Source organism: Sceloporus undulatus, chromosome 7 (assembly GCF_019175285.1).
Source record: "Sceloporus undulatus isolate JIND9_A2432 ecotype Alabama chromosome 7, SceUnd_v1.1, whole genome shotgun sequence".
In the NCBI taxonomy this organism is placed as follows: Eukaryota; Metazoa; Chordata; class Lepidosauria; order Squamata; family Phrynosomatidae; genus Sceloporus; species Sceloporus undulatus.
In genome coordinates this window covers 1,721,044-1,742,137 of record NC_056528.1, presented here as the reverse complement: position 1 = coordinate 1,742,137, position 21,094 = coordinate 1,721,044, and the positions used below count along the sequence as shown (strand labels likewise).

Here is a 21,094-nt window from a genome sequence, read left to right as displayed (position 1 = left end):
AAAAGCAGGTCCCTAGCAAGGAAAAAAATGTACTTCTCTCCCCACCTGAGGCAGCTGCTTAGAGATGCGCCTGAACACATGGTAGTAGAGATCCCAGGCTTGGGTGAGGTCCTTGACATTTCCTGACTTCATGTATTTTCTGCACCATTCCTGGGCTTCCATTAAATCTCTGCCATACGCCTACAGAACAAGCAAACAAGGGCTATTTGTTTCTTGAAAAAAACAATGGGTCCTGGGACATTCAGTATGTCCCCAAGACCAGGAGGATGCCCACCCTTAGTTTAAATGTTCATTCGTACCTGATTGAAAGAGGTTTCCTTGAGAGTCTGTGGCCCACGCTCCATCATAGCATGCAGTGGCTCCAGAACTTCAAACATTCCCTTGACGTTCCTCTCCCCAAAATAGAGGCGGGATGCTTCTTCCAGGCCTTCGTGCCACATCTCGTGCCAAAGGATGGCCACACGGATCAGTTCTTCACTCACCTGGAACAGAGATGATATGAACCACTGCTTTGTATCTTGACAAGGGACTCATGGGTTGGCGTTCCTGTTAGTGATTTATGTGCATGCAATATAAGGCAACTTCCTATGCTCCCAAAATGCCAAATCAGCAGGAGGCATTGCAATAAAGAATGCCATGAAACCAACAGGACGGGCCTAAAGTTTTACCAGGAGTACTTGAAAGCTCAAATGAAGAAATATGCTGTATAGTGTGTCTAGAGATCTCACAACTCCAGAGAGACTACAAGGAAATACAGTGGAACTTAACATTTAAGTGTAGATCGGAGTGATCCACATGGAGGAGCGCATGCTGAAAAATGCTTCACCAGGACTGCAAATCCACCTGGGCTTTTCAGGAAAGACCCATCGGTTGCAGTCAGGAAAAATGCTTCACTTGGATTTTGAACTGGTGTAATAGTTTTGACATATGTTTCTCTGCAGGAGAAAATTCCTTTCCGTTGCAGAAGAAAGGAAAGACTTAAGGCTGTTATATCATCACAGATCTACATACTCCAGGCTGACTACTAGAGGGAGCCAAAATAATACTTTAGAACATTTCTTGCACATGATGCTAAAGCACTCCGCCCCGGCCCAGTATTTCCAGTGTCAGAATCACAGCACCAAACATATAACCATCACCTTAATGCTTATTAACTAGTCAGATCAGAATTGCACAGGGCAACGCAATTGGTAGAACTCTTTTGAGTTCGGTGCCAGCATTAAATAAAAATATACAATAATCACAGAAAGACTAAACACTGCAAAACCATAATTAGAATTGTTCTAAAGGACAAAAGGAAGAATGTGTGCTGAAAAGCCAAAGCTCATCATCACTACCGTCACCGTTACGTTGCAAAGGAGAGGGATGTATTTATTCAGATGGCACTATGCACTCTAAATTTGGGGATAACACATTTTAAAATCTGCAACACCAGCATTGGAACAAGGAGGATGGGAAACTGAACTGGGTCCACTCAGACCCACTCACCATCATGGCCTGCTGGACGAGAGTGTTGCTATGTTCACACATGTTCTTCAAGATCTTGTTGGCGGCATTGTGGCGGGCTGTTGTGGTTGACTTTGACGCTACGGTCAATGGGTAGATCAAAGCCTAGGGTAGGAGAGCAGCCGTTTGTAAACAGAGCTTGTCAGGAGTCTAAAAGAGAGATCTGGCAGAGGAGAAAGGGGAGCTCACCTGCGGGTGGTACCTGCCGATGTCGGTGAGAAGCTGGTAAATAAGCCGGCCCACTAAAGGACGTGGGGTATCGATTCTAGCAATGAGCTGAGGGATAACCTGGTTTCAGGGGAAATATGAAATGTACACTGAAACCAAGGATCATTCAAGAGATGTTTACCTTCAGTAAGACCAAGGTTCATTATAGACCAGTCCCTTACCTGTAACCAGGTGTCTATCTGGATTGCCTTGACCCCTTCCACCAAGGCCTCATTTACTTCTGGCCAGTGGCCATAGTCAAACCACAAAGTAAGGACTCTGAAAAAGAGAAGCCTAGTTAAAACAGCTTCCAAAATGTCCAGGCCAGGAGTGCAGTGTTTCATGGCACTTGCACCCAAAGCCAGCCACTTGACTTGCCTGAGCACAAAGCCACAGAAACAGAACGCAAAGCCCTTGGATATTAAATGCTTCAGAAATGAAACTGTTGCACCCTTCCATTGACCAGTACCTGAGAGTATCTTGCAAGTTGTTCCCTCGGGACAAAGAGATTGAACGGAAGAAACCCTGCACGGCCGGAACCGTGTACATCAGGAGTGTTTTGGACAAGTCCTATTTGGACAAAATGTTTTGCCTATCAGTCATCCAGAAAGCAAGCAAAGATGAAGAATCTTGTATATCAGTTGGGAGAACAAGGATACCCAGAATCAGAGGAGTGCACCTCCCACATATCTTGCAGAGACCATGTGAACCATACCTCTGTAACTTTCTTTTGCACAGGTGATGGGACCGGGCTGTTCTCGGCGCTTTCCGCCTCGCTCTCGCTGTTGCTGCCTTCTGTGTTGGCACTGGCGACGCTAGCGCCGCTGGTGTGGCGCAGCTTCTTCTTTTCATCCCTGGCCTGGTTCTGGTGCTTGTAGTGAAGCACTGCCTCGAAATTCATCACTGCCCAAGCGTGCCAAGCCTGAATGGTGTTAAAAGCAAGTCTTTAGCAAGATTCTGCTCTTTTCCCTAGTAACTCAGTGGCGTTAGGTTTCAACCTTAAGGGATCTCTTTGGGATTTTTCCCCCATCCTCAAATCCTGAGATCTGCTACCTGGAGCTTTAAGCCAAGTAGGAACTACTTGGTCTACTTAGTTATTGACTCTCCAAAATCTGAACCAGGGCTCTTTCACAGCCCTAAATGGAGATGTCCAGGATTGAACCCCAGACTTTCTGAGTGCAAAGCAGGCACTCTACCACAAAGTTAGAGTCCCCAGGTTTACCTTATACCAATTGCGGTCATGCTCCGTGGAGGCACTGTAGTACTGCAAGACCTTGGGGATGGTGCTCTCATTGATGCCTTGCAGGTTGAGCTGCCACTCGCCCAATTTCAGGAAACACCTGAGAAGAAAAGAAAGCACAAGAGAATTTGCAGTCAACTATCTTGCTGGCAGGAGTTAATTTAATACCGTAAGGTGAGCACAGGTTTGGCTCTAGCATTTGGGGCTCACATCTGCTCTCCAAGGCCATGACCAACCATCGCTGCCTCCACTTTACTGGCTGTTGCACAACCCAAAAGAGATCACTGAGTAACAAACAGCTGAGGCTACTCACCGCGCCATGAGCTTGTGGAGCTCCTGCCGGTGCTGCTGGTCTTCAGTGGCAATTGCATGCTGGGCCTGCTGCTGCATTGTCTGGACAAAGTGCTGCATGTGCTGAAATGCGTCGATCTGCAACAGGTAGGCATGAAGACAGGCTTTAAAATGCACTACTACGTTGCGAATGAGTTATCACCAAGAATCGACTTTGGGTCCACCAAGATAAACATGCAACCAGGGATGGCCAATTTTCTGCCCCAGTTTTTTGATCCTGAGACACTCTGGGTGCCACACAGTCTCCCAAAGCTATCAAAAACATGGGGGTCAGGGGCTGCAATGGGCTGAAAGTCTACTGACTGATGTTGAAAAACAAGCATTTCTGATGTTCAGTGGTATAGAGGGCCTCTGCAACCTATTTAAAGGGTCAGTTGCTTCTCCTGGAGGCTTTTAAGAGTGGTCCGAGGAACTCAGATGGGGTCAGGGTCTTATAGCCCAGGGGAATGCATTTGGCCCATCCTGACATGCCCAGGTAACAAGCAAGCAAATGGAAATGGATTTCTTTCCTAACCCATTTGTCAGACATACTAGCCAATAAACAAAACCTTTACTTTGATGCTTTGCTTTGCTTTGCTCTCCTTCCATCTGTCTGATGGTCTAGCTTCTGTTTGTTTAAAATTAAGAATTCAGAGACATAGCTGTGTTTGTCTGGAATATCAGGATGCAAAGGGATCTTGAAACACCTTTGCGAATAAGCGCAAGACGTTGCAACATGAGCCTTCGTAGACTTGTTCTGGCGCATCCGAGAAAGTAGGTCAAGTCTATGAAAACTTTGCTCAGTCTCAAAGATGCTTCATATCCCTTTGCATACTGATTTTCCAGGGTTAAGTAAAAGCCTGTTTCATGTTCAAACTGTGTTATCTTCCCCCAGATAACTGGGATCAATTTAAATTTGTACTATTTTACAACTTGTTTTCAAAGCTATCATTCATTTATATACATGCGCAACCAGTTTACTTCATTCCAGCAGCCACCCTCTCCTATTCGCCAAAAGCCAAGCTTTCACTTTTCCCAAGAGAGGCAGGGATATAAAACTACTGAATACTAAAATTAAGCCTCAAAGATGGCTCTTTCCGCTTTTCAGAAGACACACCGTTGGGACACAGCTGGCAAAACCTGATCTAAAGAAGGAAGCCGAATAAAAAGGAATGATGTGGCAACCCACTCAGGAGACGAGAGATTTCAAACATATGTCTAAACGGAGGAAGAAAAGATCCCGTCTGAGATTTATTGGGTTCTGATTATGTAAATTCCCCTTTGCATGGCAGTGCCAGGGAGACGGAGCGCCGGCCACATGGAGTCAAGCGACTTGGCCTCACACAGCCTTCTGCATTCTCCAGCTGTTTGTTGGCTGGATGTTTAAGTCTGCAAAGGGATGTTTTGTCTGCATAAATCTTTGCCGGCTACCCAATCTGTTTGCTTGTTGTGGACGCAACAGGAGTCCAAACACACACACACACACACATCAACATGCGCATGGCATAAAGGAATCTAGAAAATGATCCACATCCGAACTGGAGGAGAAGGTAGCTGGGCAAGAGAGGGAGAGACATGTGTTTCTGCCTCTGTGCCCAGGAGTGGACCGCAAAAACAAAAGTGGTCAGCAAGGAGGAGGAAAGCATTGCTGAAATTCTTCGCGACATTTACCTTGCGGGCGCTTTTCCACATATGCTTCATGTATGCGTAGGTCACCTGAGGATGCACCGTTGGCAAGGGGTGATCCAGCTGCCGAGACGGGTCAACTCCCAGGAGCAACACCAGGGTCTTATGGGCCAAAGCCTGGAAGAAAGAAAAAGGAGGAGCAGGTTAATCTGGAGTCCCAGTCTTTATCGATCATGAGATTACAAGAGCGTGGCAATGTCCTTTTCTATTCTGAGGATTAGCACTTATGCTTTACTTCTCTGTTATGACATAAAGTGAAGATCTGTGGCAATAGGAGCCACAAATCAGTCAGCTAATAACTGCTTCATCTGGAGGTGAAATCACAAATACAGACACACAACTCCATAGTTTTGCAGGCATCAAAGTCATCTCTGGTCTGGCGGCCTCTGGCTTTTCATACTTGTTGACATTAACCCTTTCGCCATACATCTCTGCTCCGTGGTTTTTAGCCATACAGCACTTGAAGACTGACATTTCTGGCAAGTGGTCTATTTCAAATGTGGGTCTTAACTGCCCTTTTGGGTTCACAGAGCAGCACCCAGAAGAGGCACCAGAGATACTCACTAGCCTTCCGCTTTTGCCGCAGAGGCTGGCGTACTTGAGCCACGTTCTCATGTCCTCGTGTGGGTTGACGACAAGGGATCGGACCATAAGTATCCGCTGCCAGTCCTCGACGATCCGCTGGCAACCCTGGGGAGAAAAGGGAAGCAAAGACAGGGACCTCTTAGTTGAGTCTGGTCTTGCTGCTTCCTTCACTGTGGCTGCCCACTCGAAGCTGAAATAGGCATGAAGAAAAAGCAAATGAACAACACAATCACAAAGTTTAAGAACCCATGGTTGTCAAGTGTTACAACAGCTAGTTAACAAAGAGCTTTCAAGAGATTAGACCACTTTTATACAGGAAAGGTGAGCAACTTGTGGCCCTCTCCAAAGGTTGCTAGGCTGAAATTCCCATCAGATCTAACCACAACAGCCGATGGTGAAAGATGATGGGGATCCCGAAAGGCCACATTTCAATACCCTTTCCACCACCCATGAAAACAAAACCTCCCCTACTTTGTCTTACAGTGATAGACTTCTCTTCCATAGAAGGCTTGTCAAACCTCTCCTGAAATCCTCACCATGTTTACTGCTTTTAAAATTCACTGACTGGTAGAACATTATTCTTCAATGCCTCTCTAAAGAGAATGCTTGCTACGGAAGCATATGCATCCTCTGACCAAAAGTAAAGTTTCTTGCTCCAGAAATGCAACTTATTTCCTCCCTTTGCAAACTGAAAATGTATAGATGTAATAGCACTGCAGCCCCCAGTTGTTATATAATTACACTATCCTCAGACCTAGTGATAGTAAGGAAAAGGGGGAACGACGAAAGAAAGACTGTTTTGCAGTTAGGGCAGAATACCTAAGCTAGGATGTAAAGTGCTCTATTGCAAAGAAACTGTTGATGTTCCTGCAAAATGCTGAACCAGCAAGGCTTGCTTTTCCTAAAGGAAACGTTCTCTCATTTGTAAAAGAATATATGTGTGTGTGTTTGTGTGTGTGTGTTCTCCCATTTGCACATTCCTCCTCCCCAAGAACATGGTTAGAGTCGGATTAGATCATGACAACCCTCGATAGTATCCAGAACTAGAAACTGGCTGGGTTCTTCGACGTTAACACGATTCGTCAATGGAAAAACTCGGAAGGGGAGAGGAAGGACAATAAACCTCTTGTAGTGGGAACAGACTCAGAGTATGAGGCAACCATTTCTATGTTCTCCTAAATCCTCTTTCAAAACAAAAAGAGGGGTGGGACTGCAAAAAAAAAGTGCACGCTTTAATCTAGGTTCCAGGTCCAGTCCGTTCCAGTAGCAACAGTTCAAAAAACAAGAAGACGGAGAAGGTGGGGTTTGACAGGGGAGCGCAGAGAGGGCATACTGACGTACCCAGGATGTAAAAGTGTCTGTTATTAGGTGCTAACAGACACTGTCTAGCCCCCGTCTACCTGTGCCGAGCACCACAGCGGCTCAGCTCCTGCCATGGTGCATGGAGAAGCAGAGCCTGAGTGGAATTTAAGATCACATCTGCTCTTTGCAACACTTCGGAGGGAAAGGAGCAAAGACTAGCTGGCTGCTGCTGGGTGCTTGCTTGTTCTCTCCTGTTGGCACGAAGGAGAAGCATTAACACGTAGGACCTATATGATGCCATATACATTGGGTGACTCAGTGGCTGGACTAGCTAGGTAGGTGTGATCCCTCTGAATGCTGCCCTATTCCCATGTTCAAAGACATCAGTCAGTTCAGGCCACTTGTCCCTCTTGTCTAGGGATGGGGACCATAGAATCCATGTTGGAAGAGACTACTTGACTACTAAAAGACTGCAGTCTGGTCCATCATCCAGCTCCTCTTTTTAAACTGACCAAAACCTAGAGTCATGTACACATAGACCAGGAGACCATCCTTGTTTCCATACCTAATTTCCTTGAGGCGGCAACTGTTTAGCTTATCTCTGTTGAGCAATGCAAGCCCTCTATGCAAGACAAATCCCCCGGGGCACGATCTGGACAAACCAAAGCAACTTCAAGTGTCTCTGATTTTTAATAAGAGTCACGCAGGAGATTTAAAAAAGGCCGCAACCAATTTCGGATGGACCTTAACTGCTGTTGCAGGGTATAAACCTTGAGTATAAACCTGTGTCTCCCGAGGAGAAAATCTAGGTTTACTCAGTATATGAATCTGGATGCATTTAGCTGCAGCAAAAGTGTGTATACCATTGCAACCATCTAGAAATCCAGGGACGATCCAGAAGGCCTGTCTGGGCTTTCCCCATCTTCTTCCTGTAACTATTTCCAGAATACTGTAGTAGCCAACTGTACTAACTCCAAACAAAGGGTCCTTGCCTTCTGACAAGTGTTTGCACCTAGGACAGGTAGATCGACTAACTGTCTTGCTTTCAAATTCAATGCTCAAACATTGGTTGGATGAACTGAAGTCTCTCTTTCAAAGGAAGAGATTTTGTAGGACACCTTGATCAAATCACCAGGTAAGTTGCCGTTCTGGCTGTTTTCTGGCAGGAAAACTGCTGCTCCTTGACCTTCAAAGAAAGCATTCCACCCAGGAGTCCAAGCAAGCCTTTTATAAGTATTAGTAAGATGCTGTAAAAGGTTCAAGAACGCCGTGTACTGCCCTTGCCCACTCCGTCTCCCTTTTATTTTTTCAGGCCCATAAACAGTTGCATCTGCAGACTTTCACCCGCCCTGTTTGCTCTCGGCCTTTTCCTCTCCGGCGGAATGTTCTCTGAGCCTTTCCAGACAGGAATGCAATTTTGGAGGCAAAAAGCTTTGTCACAGGTTCCCAAATGGCACAAGGGGGAAAGAAAGCAAGTCCCTGGCAGCCAGGAGCACAAACAGCTTCTTGCGCAGCACGGAAGCACACCGCAGAATAACAGGAAGGCGCGAGCTACGGTGGAAGAATTCGTCCGTTGGGCGCGATCTGTACTGAAATATGGGGTGGCCACAGGCTACTAGGCTGGGAGCCTGCTTCCACCATACAGGAGATGGATGAGAGCAAGGAAACTAAGACCCCTGGGACCTTGAGCCATGCTCTGACTTCATGGTGAGGGAACCCGTTCCCCAACTTCACAACTCAGATGTGGGGAAAGAGCACCTGCGTTGAAATTGCAACTGCCAACCCACCAATTGCTGTTTGCACATAGAATGGAAAAGGGCGTGACACCTTGTTCTTTGACTCAAGACAGCAATATATATTTGCCCAGATTACTCTGGATTAATCAACATTTTGTATCTGATCTTGTCTTTTAAAGCTACCTATGCTGATGGCCACCCTCATCACAACGTTTGGCATGAATAACATTTGACAGACACTGAGCATAGAACTGCACTGGAGGAGCTTCAAATGCCCAGCACAGTATTCTCCCTAGGAATCTCTAGGTCTTTCAGTGCAACATTTAGTTCAAGTTGACCATGGAGTTGCACTGGAGGACTTAGATATCCCTAGAGAGAATATATTAATCAAATCCATGAATAATCAAATCCACAGATATCAAAGCTGCAAATCTGGAGGGATGTGTGTAGTTTGGGAAGCACTGCACTACACAATTCATGGCTTTATAAAACCCGCTCTCGAGTATAAACCGAAAAAATAGAAGGGAACAAGAAATGTAGGTGGGGCAGTTTGGTGCTGCTGAAACGGTGCCTGTCAATGTGACCGCTGCTTTCGGCGGTTTTATGGCGGTTCTTACCTGCAGCCTTTCCCACCAGATCTGGCGGATGATTTCGCGTCGTTCTGGCACAAGTTTGTACTGGATGACTTCTTCCAGCTCCGACAGCATCTGGCAGGAGACCATGGCCTGAAGGAAAGAGTCGATCACATTCCATCCCAATCACAGTTGCACCGGAACAAATCCCAAGCGGAGGATCAGTGCCCAAGGCCTGGAGTCAGCGTACTCACCCCATAGGCACGACTGTAACTCTCTCCCGCCATGGCTGTCAGCTCAGCATCTAACAGGTCTCGGGCTTTATCAATGCACTGAAAGGGAAAAAGAGAGAGAGGGGCTACTCAGAGTCTTCCTCCTTAAAGAGGGACGTGCAGTTATTGCTCTTTTATGTTCTCCTTGGATTAACTTCTTGCCTGAGACTGGTCCAACCTGGTTCAGTGGATCCAGAGCTTAACCCTCCCTGCTGTCTTTCCATCAGGAGGCAATGGCCTTTTTGTTTAAGCAGGCATACGCTTTATGATTCTTTGCAAACCAGATGTAGCTTTTAATGGGGGGGTCTGTAATATGTTTCTATTTTCTCTTTTAAACATGCTTTTTAAAACTTAAAAACGTGTGTGCTTTGTCTGCTTGAGCCACAGAATTTGAATCTGCGATTGAGGTGTGGAGCAGACAGACGGAAGCTCCTATGCTAGGTTAGACCAAAAGCCTGTTTTCAAATTCATGCTTGCCTGATAAGTACGAATTGCCTCCAGGTGAGAAGATAAGGAAACTAAAGCATTTCCAGGATTACACTTCCAGCAGTGCAAATCTGTTGAAGCAAAACTCAAGAAACCGCCATGTGGCATCTTGAAGACTAAGTAATAAGGTTTATATAATGTACCTGTTGGGCCAAAGAGAAGAGATCCTGATGCAGAGCCAGGACAGCCCGATAGAAAGCGCCATCATGGGTGTCCCTTGGAATCATGCATGTGTATTCCTCCATACTGTCCCACTGGCCTACAGAGACAAATGTGCAGGTGAATGGTTCGGCACGGTTTCCTTACACAAGCAATATATATGTACAAGAGACACATGTATGATGAGAGACTGGGTTATGCTGATAAGGCTTGCCACCATGGAATAAGCACCTCTATCTTGTGCCCATGAAGATGTTGGCTGAATTCCTATGTGAGCATGGGCCTTCCACACTCAGAACCATATAGGCCTAGGTAGACACATAGAAGAGGTAATGCGGAAGGGTAGCATTTGCCTGAACTCTCCTGGGATTTGTATTCCAAATGCTAACTCATGCCTTCTTTCTCATTATTCACATTTTCTTTTAAAATGGGAACAGAAATGACATGCCCCCTGGGCTTCGACAAGCTGGCACCGAGGATGTGAGGTGATTGGATGGATTGGTTGGGATTTACCTAAGCCCCAAGCAGCAGCTGCTGCCATCCTTGCCATTTTCGCTTGGGTTTCGTCGTTCACCAAGGTCCATTTCTCACAGCACTGCTGGTGGAGTTGTCCCCTAGAAACAACAGAAACCGGAAACAGGTTGCAGCCTGTGCCATCCCAGAAAGCTTTGTGCAGTCTTGGTTTGTCGGGTGGCTTCAAACGACAGGCATCATCTCACCTCTCATGTGGCGTCAGCATGGGTTCGCGTCAGCATCCATCAAAACAAAAGCGCAGTGACATGAGACATTAAGCGACAGAAATCGGACCTGCTCAAATTTGCTGAACCCTCTAGGTTGAACTGTGCACTGTGTTATGCGGGAGCTGTCTTCCTGAATTAGCCTCCAGAAAGCACAGTTGCCATAAGCTCAGAAAACTTAAGTTACATGCTGCAGGTCACTGCCGCAAAGACTCACAATGCCTGACCCACAAGACTGCATTGGCATGGACCTAAAAAACTCAGACAGCCCACACTTTGTTTTGCTATCGCTTTACAAACAAATGTGGGTTTGTGAAGCGGTATGCTGTATGTTATTTCATTTTTAAAATCTTTTATTAGTAATTAAAAAGTCAATAAATATGCCTCGCAAGGAAAGGCTCCATAGCAGAGCGCATGCTTTGTATGTGAAAAGACACTGGGCTCAATCCCCGGAATCTCCAGGAAGGATCCCTTGCCTTTGCTTACCATTCCCCTAGTGCCTCCAGGCAGCGCATACGTCCCAGCATCAGTTCCGGATCATCCTTATTAGTGTCCATCTTTTTGTCATAGGCAACGAGGGCATCTTCCCACTCGTGAAGCTTCTCATACCAGGTTGCCTGGATTTCCTGGATGGAAGAAGAGGAAAGGGAAGAGGTTTTGGTGTGAGAGAAATGGCATCAATGAGGGCCATGTTTAAATATTTGAAGAGGTATTTGATGTCATATTGAGGATGGAGCAAGCTTGTTCTCTGCAGCTCCAGGGAACAGGACCTGGAGCAATGGATTTAATATAAAGGAAAAGAGAGATGATCACAATGTTCCGTCTCAGCATTAGGAGTAATGTCCTGACAGTAAGAGCTGTTCAAGAGTGGAACCTGCTGCCTCGGAGTTTAGTGGAGGCTCCTTCTTTGGAGGTTTCTAAACGGAGGCTGGATGGCCAAGTGTTGGGAGTGCATGGATTGTGTATTCCTGCATGCAGGGAGTTGGACCGGTCTTGTGGTCTCTTCCAACTCTATGATGCTAAACCCAGTGGGTGCCTTTGGGCAAGTCACACTCTCTCAGCCTCAGAGCAAATATTGCCAAGAAAACCCAGTGACAGGTTCGCCTTAAGTCAGAAAAGATTTGAACAATGGGCGCCACAAAAACATCTCTGGGGACTGCAATCTGCCCATCCCCGGAGTCCACAACATAAGGTTAAGTGGACCAGCAGCCTTGCTGGTGGCATCCATTTCCCCTTTCTTTTAAACTAAAACACATTTCATGACAGCCTTGAATGACAACCAATACCAGGGGCAAATGGATTTGAAGGATTGGTGACACCGAGAAGCGCAGCCTCCTTGCGGCAGCCTGAGTCATGCCCACAGACTAAAGCGCAGCAGGAACGAAGCTGGGGAAAGGCTTAGCAAATGGCCAACGTATTGGTTGTCACTCTGAGCAGATGGGAAGGATTTTTAAAGGTTTAATCGATTCTTGACATCCTAATTGTCAGAAGATGAGTGTAAAAATGAAAAAGCACTGAGTGACAACAGCTCTCGGGTTCCCAAATCTTTTCCCCAGCTGCCTGCTTCTTTAAGGATTTTTCGTTTTATCTTAGAAGACGATGAAAGCAGCTACCACTTTGGACTCCTCCTGGATTGCTCCCCTCCATCCTCCTGCCCCGGCGTGGGCTCCAGGCCAATGTTCTTTTCCACTCAGCCCTTGGCAGTTCGTTCGTCCTGCAATGTGTGCCAAGCAGTGGATTCTTTGCTGCCCTGCAGGCGGGATAAAGCTACGCACACCACATTTCAGGGCCCTTCCACGTGAGACCAGAGGCGCTCTCTGGCTTTGGCTTCTACGTAATCCTCTCTCCGAACCTCCAGTTTTGGGGCTTCGCGCTGGTCGCTTCCTCACTATCAAATCCACCAAACAGATGAACAAGGAGGAAAATAAAAGCTTACTCACCAGTTCCCCAAAGTGTTTCATGGCATATTCTAGCACCCCGGATGCAGCCTCTGGCTGCTGCAGTTTATTGTTAATGCTGGGAAGAGATAAGCAGGAAGAACATGTTACTCCAGGGAGACAACGGGAGTTCAAGCAATAGTAGAACTGCATCTTCTAAGTTTACTTACAGCTCATAATATTACTCACAACATTGTATTGAAAGGGTTTATCTGTTATACTTCAATAGAAATATCCCCAATGTTTGTGCATGCCAACACACAGTAAAAATGCAACCATAAGCAACAACGAAACGCTAGAAACATTAAAAATGAGCCAAAGCAGGAAAGCCTTCAAGGTTTAAAAACAAAGAGTTGTTTGCTGGGTGCCAGAAGACCCTCTTTGGCGCCACCACCTAAAAATAAACCATCATTGCAGTGCCACCACCTAAAATCAGACAAATTCAGGGACGCTGGTCAGTTGCAAGTGTGCAGGGAAAACCCATGCATGCACACATTTTTCAAATAGCAAAACTGGTTGCCAGACCTACTGAAGTGGGCAATACAGGTCCTTTAGCATGCATGGTGTTGTGGTTTGAGTGTTGGATTAGTAGCTCTCAGTTGATATTTTAGGAGTTAAAGTCCAAAATCCCTGTGTGCCGGGCAATCCAGCTGGGTTTCTGGGAATGAAATCCAAAATTATTTGGAGGTCTTTCAACAGGGATTAGACGGTCATCTTTTGGATGTGCTTTAGTTGCATATAGTTGCATGGAAGGGGGTCGGACTACATGGCCCATCTTATTTCTGAGAATGTCAACCTGGGCTATCTCTATACTAGTCTGACTGGGCAACTTGATGTAATGCAACTGAGAACAAAACGGTTAATGGAGATGGGATGCCAGTGTTGTTCGAAAAAGGAACATCGGTGCCCATTTCCCCCAACCCTTTTTTGCTTTAGGCTCCTTTCCACAGCCCTCTATCCTCCTATTCCCTGACCATTTTGTCTTCTGCCTCCACCGCTGGCACAACGTGACTTTGGGTTTGGACTGAGATTTAGCACAGAGTGACTTCAGCCAGCCTTGCATGTCTATTTCATGTCTTCATTCTCATTTCCGCCAGGCTGCCTTCTGTTAAGCTCGGACTTCCTCCCCTCATCCTTTTCCTCCTCCTCCTCCTCAACATCCACGTATGCAAGGGCTTCTTGGCCGGCAAAATGCCAGCCACAAACTCTCTTACTGAGTTTTATTTTACGCACAAACCTTTGCAGAGGGTTTAAAGGTATGATGTTTGCGGCCCTCGGTCCCTTCCCTTCCTCCCACTGTTTAAGAAACACAACTCTGATGAGACAGCTGGAAAAGGCAGATAATTTTATTACTGAACTAAAGCAGATTTATAGTTTTTGTGGGTTTTTCAGGCTCTGTGGCCATGTCCTAGATCAGTGATGGTGAACCTTTTTGAGGCCGAGTGCCCAAACGGCAACCCAAAACCCACTTATTTATTGCAAAGTGCCATGTCCCTCTGGCTTTCTAGTAACAAACTCTGTGCTGGGACGATGGCACATGTGCCCACAGAGAGGTCTCTGAGTGCCACCTCTGGCACGCATGCCATAGGTTTGCCATCACTGTCCTAGAAGAGCTTCTTCCTGACGTTTCACCAGCATCTATGGCTGGCACCTTCAGAGAATGTATATTCCGTCTATGACCCTTCACATTCTTTGAAGATGCCAGCCACAGATGCTGGCAAAATGTTGCGAAGAAACCCTTCTAGAACATGGCCATATAGCTCGAAAAACCCACAAAAAACTATGGATGCCGGCCATGAAAGCCTCCGACTTCACACAAAGCAGATTTGTTTCTGCTTCGCAGATAACAACTGCAGACACCTGTGGAGAAACTGTCCCTGATACAAGCTGAAAGTCAAAAGCTTTTAAATGTTCGTTTCATTTTATTTTCAGTGTGGGATTCTGTGAGGGCACTTCCGCAGGTGGTACATTTGCCTTTTAAAAACACAGTTTGGTAGCACAGGGGAAGCGCCACACAGAGACAGATCTGTGTTTGCCACCATTCCTATCGGTGCCTGCCACAAGACAGCACATGATGTGCCGGCGGACTTCTCTTTTGGCCATGCCTCGAGAACACTGCGTTGGCACGGCCGAACAAAACACCTCATTGTCCCGTCTACGGTCTAAAAGAAGCACCAGCCATGCTGGTCTCCTTTGAATCTGGCACACCTTCCCAGCCGACCGAGCCTTTGAAAGGACTTCTCCCTCACGCTGGTTTTATGGAGAGCTGGAAGGAGCCCCAAGGACTTATAAAGGGGAGGCCTCAATGCTCTGGCCGCATGCACCCATTTTCTGCTTTGACTCGGCTTTATAGGGTTGGCTGGCATTTTTGCAAAGTCTCTTTTATTACTACTACGTAATTCTTCTCCATTGCAAGAGAAGCACTGAAAGCAAGGCTGCTTTTCCTAAACCGGCGCACATGGGAGAAGGAAGCCTCTTTTAGACTTTGGGTCATGTTCCCCAACTTAAGACACACCAAAAATGACATCTAAACATCTCTTTGCAAGGGCATGTCCTCTGTCAACAATGCAACACATGCCATGGTAGCACAGAAGAGCGAACCGGAAGTCCTGGGTCCACCTTCCCTAAAAGATTAGGGTGCTGTAGATGAAGACCGAGAGCACTTTGAGCCCTGGATGATAACTGTGGACACCAGGGTTTAAGTCAGCCATGGAAACCCATTGGGTGACCATTGGCAAGTCACACTCTCTCAGCCTCAAAGGCAATGAAAGAACCCCTCTGAACAAATCTTGCCAAGAAAACCCAGGGTCACCGTAAGTCAGAAAGAACCTGAAGGCACACAACAGATGAAGATGGGAATCAAGGACCGTGATACAGAATTCGAAGCACAGCGGTAATATAATTCTGGTTGTTCCTTTCTGCTAAGAAGAGGGTTGATCTTTTCTGCAGGCGACTTCTGAACTGCCTTCCATTTGCTTGTTAACACCAACGTTAACTGACAAAGCCACGCTCTCTGATTTCTTTGGTGCTCGAGGCAGAAGATGGATTTGGGAGATAAACCGCTGCAAGGAGCGAGAACAGGAACAGGCTTCTTGAGCAAGATGTACTCATTGGCGGCGTTGTAAAAATGATAAATGGCCATTACAGTTCCCAGGGCAGACAGGAGCATCTCTTCCCCACATGTCAGACACTTCATTACTTCCCAGTCTTATCTCCTCTGTCAACACCTACGAACCAATGGCTCCCTGTCCTCTCTGCTCCCTTCCATAGTTATTGTTGCTCCTTTAACATCTCTCCTCGCTCTTTCTGCAACTTGTCAAAAAGAGAATGAGACGAAACGCTTTCCGCTTCAAAGCCAGATTGCGCACGGCCAAACTTACTCCGAACTTCTTGGAAGGGAAAAAAGAGGAAGGGAAGAGACCAGAACTTTTAGCATCTTTTCTGATTCAAGATGTCACTTGGCAAACATATTGATAACGTTTAGACTTGCTGAAGAATGGTTGGAATAGATGCTCAAATGCAGACTTAAGTGCCCAGTCCACCAGAAACTTCAAATGTGCACATTTCAGGGGAATAAAAGGAGCCAATATAAACACTTTCAAGCCTTAACACCAGTCTTCTGGACCAAGCCATCACCTAGGACCAGTTTGGATCCTCAAGGCAAACCTAATAAAGAGACTTAAAAGCTATTTGCTCATTAAAAGTGCCCCATAAATAAATAGCAATAATATCTGAAGATGCCAGCCACAGATGGCGGCGAAACGTCAGGAACAAACTCTTCTAGAACATGGCCGCAGAACCCGAAAAACCCACAAAAATCTATGGATGCCGGGCATGAAAGCCTTTGGGTTCACAGAGCAATAATCCGTTCCACCTACGGAAGGCTTGGTGCTCGTGTTTTCAGTTTGAAGGAAGCCCAGCTATTATTATGGATGACCTCCTCTCGAGTTACGAAATCAGCTTTTTTGCATCGCTGACCGGAATGTGTGTTTTCAAGAGGAAGAGAGATGAAACGGATGAGTTCTGGGACCCGAATGGCACCGGCGCAGGTGGGAATGGGAAAGAGTTTCTCCGTTCCTAGAAGCCAGTGACTAAGTGCCTAGTCAACCCAGCTTCCAAGCAGACTTGTGACAGCACCTTAAAAAGCACATACTTTATGAGGTTCCAGGGTTGCATTCGCTCCCCGTTTCCAAAAACTTCAGCCTCCGCTTTGAAAGTAGTAAATCCCTGGCCCTCCCCATTCATCGTCTTATTTTCACGGCACCAACTTTGGACACTTTAAAGCATTCTTAAAGAATTGCGGGACTATTTTCCAGTTGTCTTGGCATAACAACGGGGAAGCACAGGAGGGGAAAAAATAATCCGATCGCCCCCAAGGGGCTAATAATCCTATCAGACCAAGGGCTTTGTAATCCAAGTTGTTATTGCCGGAATCCACAAGTTTTGCTGGTACAAAACAGGTGGATGTTTTCCCCCCGCTGCTTGGCTGGTTCTAGAGAAATGGTACTCTTTGCAAACTTTTTGTATCTTTGAAGGAAAAAAGGATCCAAGGACCTTCTTCTAATACTAAATGCATTGCCCCTATTGCAAAACAGCAATGGGCAAAAACAACTATTATCAACAGCACCGAGAATATCATCCAAATTGGGGCTGATGATCGGCGTTGGTGGAGTACTAAGGAAGTAAAACCCATTCCTCCATGGTTTGAAAAGCTTTTAAAACCAGCCATCAACTGGTACAAATGTGCAGCATCCAGATTGATCTCCATAGGATATTCCCCCTCCCTATCCTTGTTATTCCAGTTCTGTTTAAGCGGCAGTGCGGACGCAGTTCAAAATGTTGCTTCTTACCTATCAAGATCAAAATGGTCTTTTATTTGTTTAGCTCTCTGATATCAAGGTGGCTTCAACTTACAGTCAGGATGTTTAAAAGACCATCACTTTCTGTAGAGATCTGGGACTAGGCTCAGGTACAGAGGCCTTGCCCTGCGTCCCCTTTTCTTTGGCAACCAAGATGCGAAGCAGGGTCTTGTCTTGTCCAGCACTTGATCTCTCTTTCTTGGGATCAAAGACAGATCTGGGAGGGGAAGATCTTAGGAAGACAAGTATTTAAACTGTACCACAAATTGGAGACGCCATTTAAATCCTGGGTTCTTTCGCACTACACCATTAAAGGGCTATGCTTCTACTTGAACAGCCGTGGCAACACTTTGGATGGCATTCAGAAATGTCAGCCAGAGAGCTCCAGTGTCTCACTAAACCACATTTGCCTAGACTGCATAGGATGGGACCATGGCACTCATAAAGTAGAACCACAGAGTTATAACTATGTAATAGCTAGCCCACATTAACACGGAAAACTTAGCACCCCACATACAGCTGGAAGGTCGGGTCACCTTTTAAACATGGATCGGAGCTCTGTTCCAGAACTCTGATCCCACCCTCAAACCCACTTTATTTCCTTACAAAGTGTTTTTTCAGCCGCGCAAAAGCTGCCTGGCGATTTCATCATCTCCCCATCATCAATGTAAACTTTATTTTGGTTTCCATTAGGCTCAGAAAATCTTCTTATAAACTCATAAAGCAGAGTTTGGTTTTTGCAGTACGTTCTTTTTTCTCTTTTCAAAAAAGGTCTCGATGGTGTCCCATAGAAAGAGAAAGAGGAGCTGCCAATGCGCCTGATCCAAAGCGAAAAACAGAGCTCCTCTCCAGATTACTTCTTTTACGTAACACCTTCAATGATATGGAAGCATAAGCTGAGGCCACAGACTGCAGGCTCAAAGGGATAAAGGCTGGGGAGCGCATCCCATGGAAACATAGGTTCAAGCCCTGGGCTCAGCCATGGGGATTATAAAAAACAATTCCAGCCCAGTGCCCTGTCTGTAAAACCCTGACCATGACCCTGCTTCGATGCCATGCTGGCATTAACTCCATTGCTCAAAACATTAAGAGAACTATCATAACCAGACTGAGCCAGATTCTCCCATGAGGTGGAGAACTGGAAGATTTCTGAGAGTCTTGAGGAGCCAGAAATGAGTTGCTGTGTGCCTCCAAGTTGTGTATGTTGTGTCATTTATGACTTATGGCAACCCTGAGCCCAACCTATTGTGCCGATACGCCTGATCCAAAGTGAAAAACACAGCTTTTCTTGGCATGGGATGTTTGGGGCGGTGGGTTGCCACTGCCTTCCCTTAGAGTGTATGACTTGCCCGAGATCATCCATGATGGAGTGGGGATTCGAACCCTGGTCTCTGGAGTCATAGTCGAACGGTAAAACCATTGCACCAAGCTGGCTCTTAGTGAGTGGCATGGTTCAAAAGCAGGCCCAGATATTCAGGCGGCTGTAAGAGTCCAATGGAGAATTCGTTGAAGTAGTCCAAGCTGGAGTCTGATGGAAATACACCAGGAACAGAGCCACACTTGGTGTTACAACAACAAGCTCCAATGGTAAGGTTTTTACAGGGCCTGGAGGAAAGGGTCTAGCTCCAGAGAAAGGTCCGTGTCCGACAACAGAGGACTCAGCCAGGCAATAGGACTAGTACCTTGGTTTTAACTGGCACAGAGCTCTGGGAGAAGGAAACATTTAGAACCAGACGTCTAGGAACCGGGTATGAAATCTGAACACTAGACACTAGATACTACGCAAAAACTGCCACCTTGCCCCCAGCCCTCCACTGAAAATGGCAGGACTTTTAGTGACTACAGTCAGGCCTCCACATCTGCGGCTTTGACTTTGGTGGATTGGATTCATATGTTCACTTTAGGAATCGCTAGGACCTCCAGAGTTGACCAGAGTTGCACAGGAGGCCCTAGAGATTCCTAGAGAAGACACTTCTCTAGGCATATGTCAGTCCTCCAGCCTGATTCTATGGTCACATTCTGGCATAGAGTTGCACTAGAGGACTTAGAGATTCCTACAGAAGTGTTCCCCTAGGTAAAAAGAATAGTGTTTTCTTTTTATTTGCGGATTTTGCACATTCACGGGGGTCCTTCATTCTCTAACCCCAGCGAATGTGGAGGGACTACTGTACTGCTTTCCCTGCAGCCAGGTCTACTCCACGTTTTTTGGACGACAACCTCCATACAAGGCCCAATGGCCACTGAAGATGGGAATTGCACCTTTTTGGGGAAGGCTGATCTAGTTCACTACTTGACGTTGCCGAAGTACCCCATTGGGAGATAACACACATGCATCCGTACCCACACAAACACGTCTATGAAATACCGGTAACAACAAACACTGTTGGAATCCCAGCAGAGGTGAGAGATGGGATACATAGATAGATACCAGGAGAACGGAGACCACTAGGAAAAAGAGCAGCTGGCACACATCTCCCTCCTCTCTTTGGCTTTCAATTTGACAAATATGTTTCTCATCACAAGAGGCCCAAAGAAGAATTTGCCCCTGGGAATGAGAGAAACTGCGGCTGGGAGGAGACTCAGACGGGATTATGGAGAGAATAAAAAAGGGTCAAGGGTTGGGGGGCTATGGAAGAGCGGGTGACTCCCCAGCGTCTCTTTAAAAACCGTTGATTCGACACAAAGTCATCCTCGCAAAACAATCTGACCAAATATATATCTATTCATATTTTTGGCTATGCAGTAATTGGTTTGCGGGAATGTTTGATGGCATCTCTGTTGATGGAAAGTTTGGGAACCGGAGGCTCTGGACCCACGGAAGAAGCACAGCGACATTGAGATTAAGTGGGTGCTTAGCGTTTGGAGCTTCCACCATGAACTTAAGGCTTACTTGTTTGATTTGGCATTTTTCTCATTACTAATGTCTCCGGTCACCTCCAACTTTTAAATCTGGCCTTCCAAGCGTTTTGGACTTCAGCTCCCAGAAGCTTTAGCTACTTTGGCCAATGGTCTGGGATTCTGGGAACTGTAGTCCAAAGCACCTGGAAAGCAGAGTTTGAGTACTCTAGGGCAGTGGTTCCCAAACTTTGGTCCTCCAGATGTTTTCAACTTCAGCCGTAGGACTTCTGGGGGCTGAAGTCCAAAACAGCTGGAGGATGAAAGTTTGGGAATCACTGTTTCAACTGATGCCATTGCTTCTTATTGTTTTTATTATTTTAGTAATAATAACCTTTTGAGAGGTTTTAAGTGCAAAGCGCAACCAGAACAACCTGCTTTAAAAGAACGTTTCTAGAGGAGGGCAACCAGAATGGAGGAAGGTCTGGGAACCACAAAGTCCATGAAGATTGACTTATGGGTCTGGAGATGTTTAGCATGGAGAAGAGAAGGTTAAGAGAGGACACGTTGGCCACATTTGAATATTGGAAGGGATGTCGTATTGCAGATGGAGCACGCTTGTTTTCTTCTGCTCCAAAGACTCGA

At 46.3% G+C, this 21,094-nt stretch overlaps 1 protein-coding gene across 6 annotated transcripts in view; it reads right to left on the bottom strand.

Annotated features, from left to right (window-relative positions):
* The window catches only part of MTOR (mechanistic target of rapamycin kinase), a 66,333-nt gene that overhangs the window by 7,583 nt on the left and 37,656 nt on the right, over positions 1-21,094 (bottom strand). For all 6 annotated transcript variants that reach the window (XM_042477967.1, XM_042477966.1, XM_042477970.1 and 3 more), the window contains 17 exons: positions 12,759-12,834; positions 11,305-11,444; positions 10,595-10,695; positions 10,066-10,181; positions 9,419-9,496; positions 9,210-9,317; positions 5,534-5,659; positions 4,955-5,086; positions 3,267-3,382; positions 2,936-3,053; positions 2,429-2,635; positions 2,183-2,283; positions 1,896-1,992; positions 1,696-1,794; positions 1,489-1,611; positions 300-482; positions 46-180 (listed from right to left, as the gene is read on the bottom strand). In XM_042477967.1, coding sequence (XP_042333901.1) covers positions 46-180; positions 300-482; positions 1,489-1,611; positions 1,696-1,794; positions 1,896-1,992; positions 2,183-2,283; positions 2,429-2,635; positions 2,936-3,053; positions 3,267-3,382; positions 4,955-5,086; positions 5,534-5,659; positions 9,210-9,317; positions 9,419-9,496; positions 10,066-10,181; positions 10,595-10,695; positions 11,305-11,444; positions 12,759-12,834 — 2,056 coding nt within the window. The remainder of the gene's footprint in view (positions 1-45; positions 181-299; positions 483-1,488; positions 1,612-1,695; positions 1,795-1,895; positions 1,993-2,182; positions 2,284-2,428; positions 2,636-2,935; positions 3,054-3,266; positions 3,383-4,954; positions 5,087-5,533; positions 5,660-9,209; positions 9,318-9,418; positions 9,497-10,065; positions 10,182-10,594; positions 10,696-11,304; positions 11,445-12,758; positions 12,835-21,094) is intronic.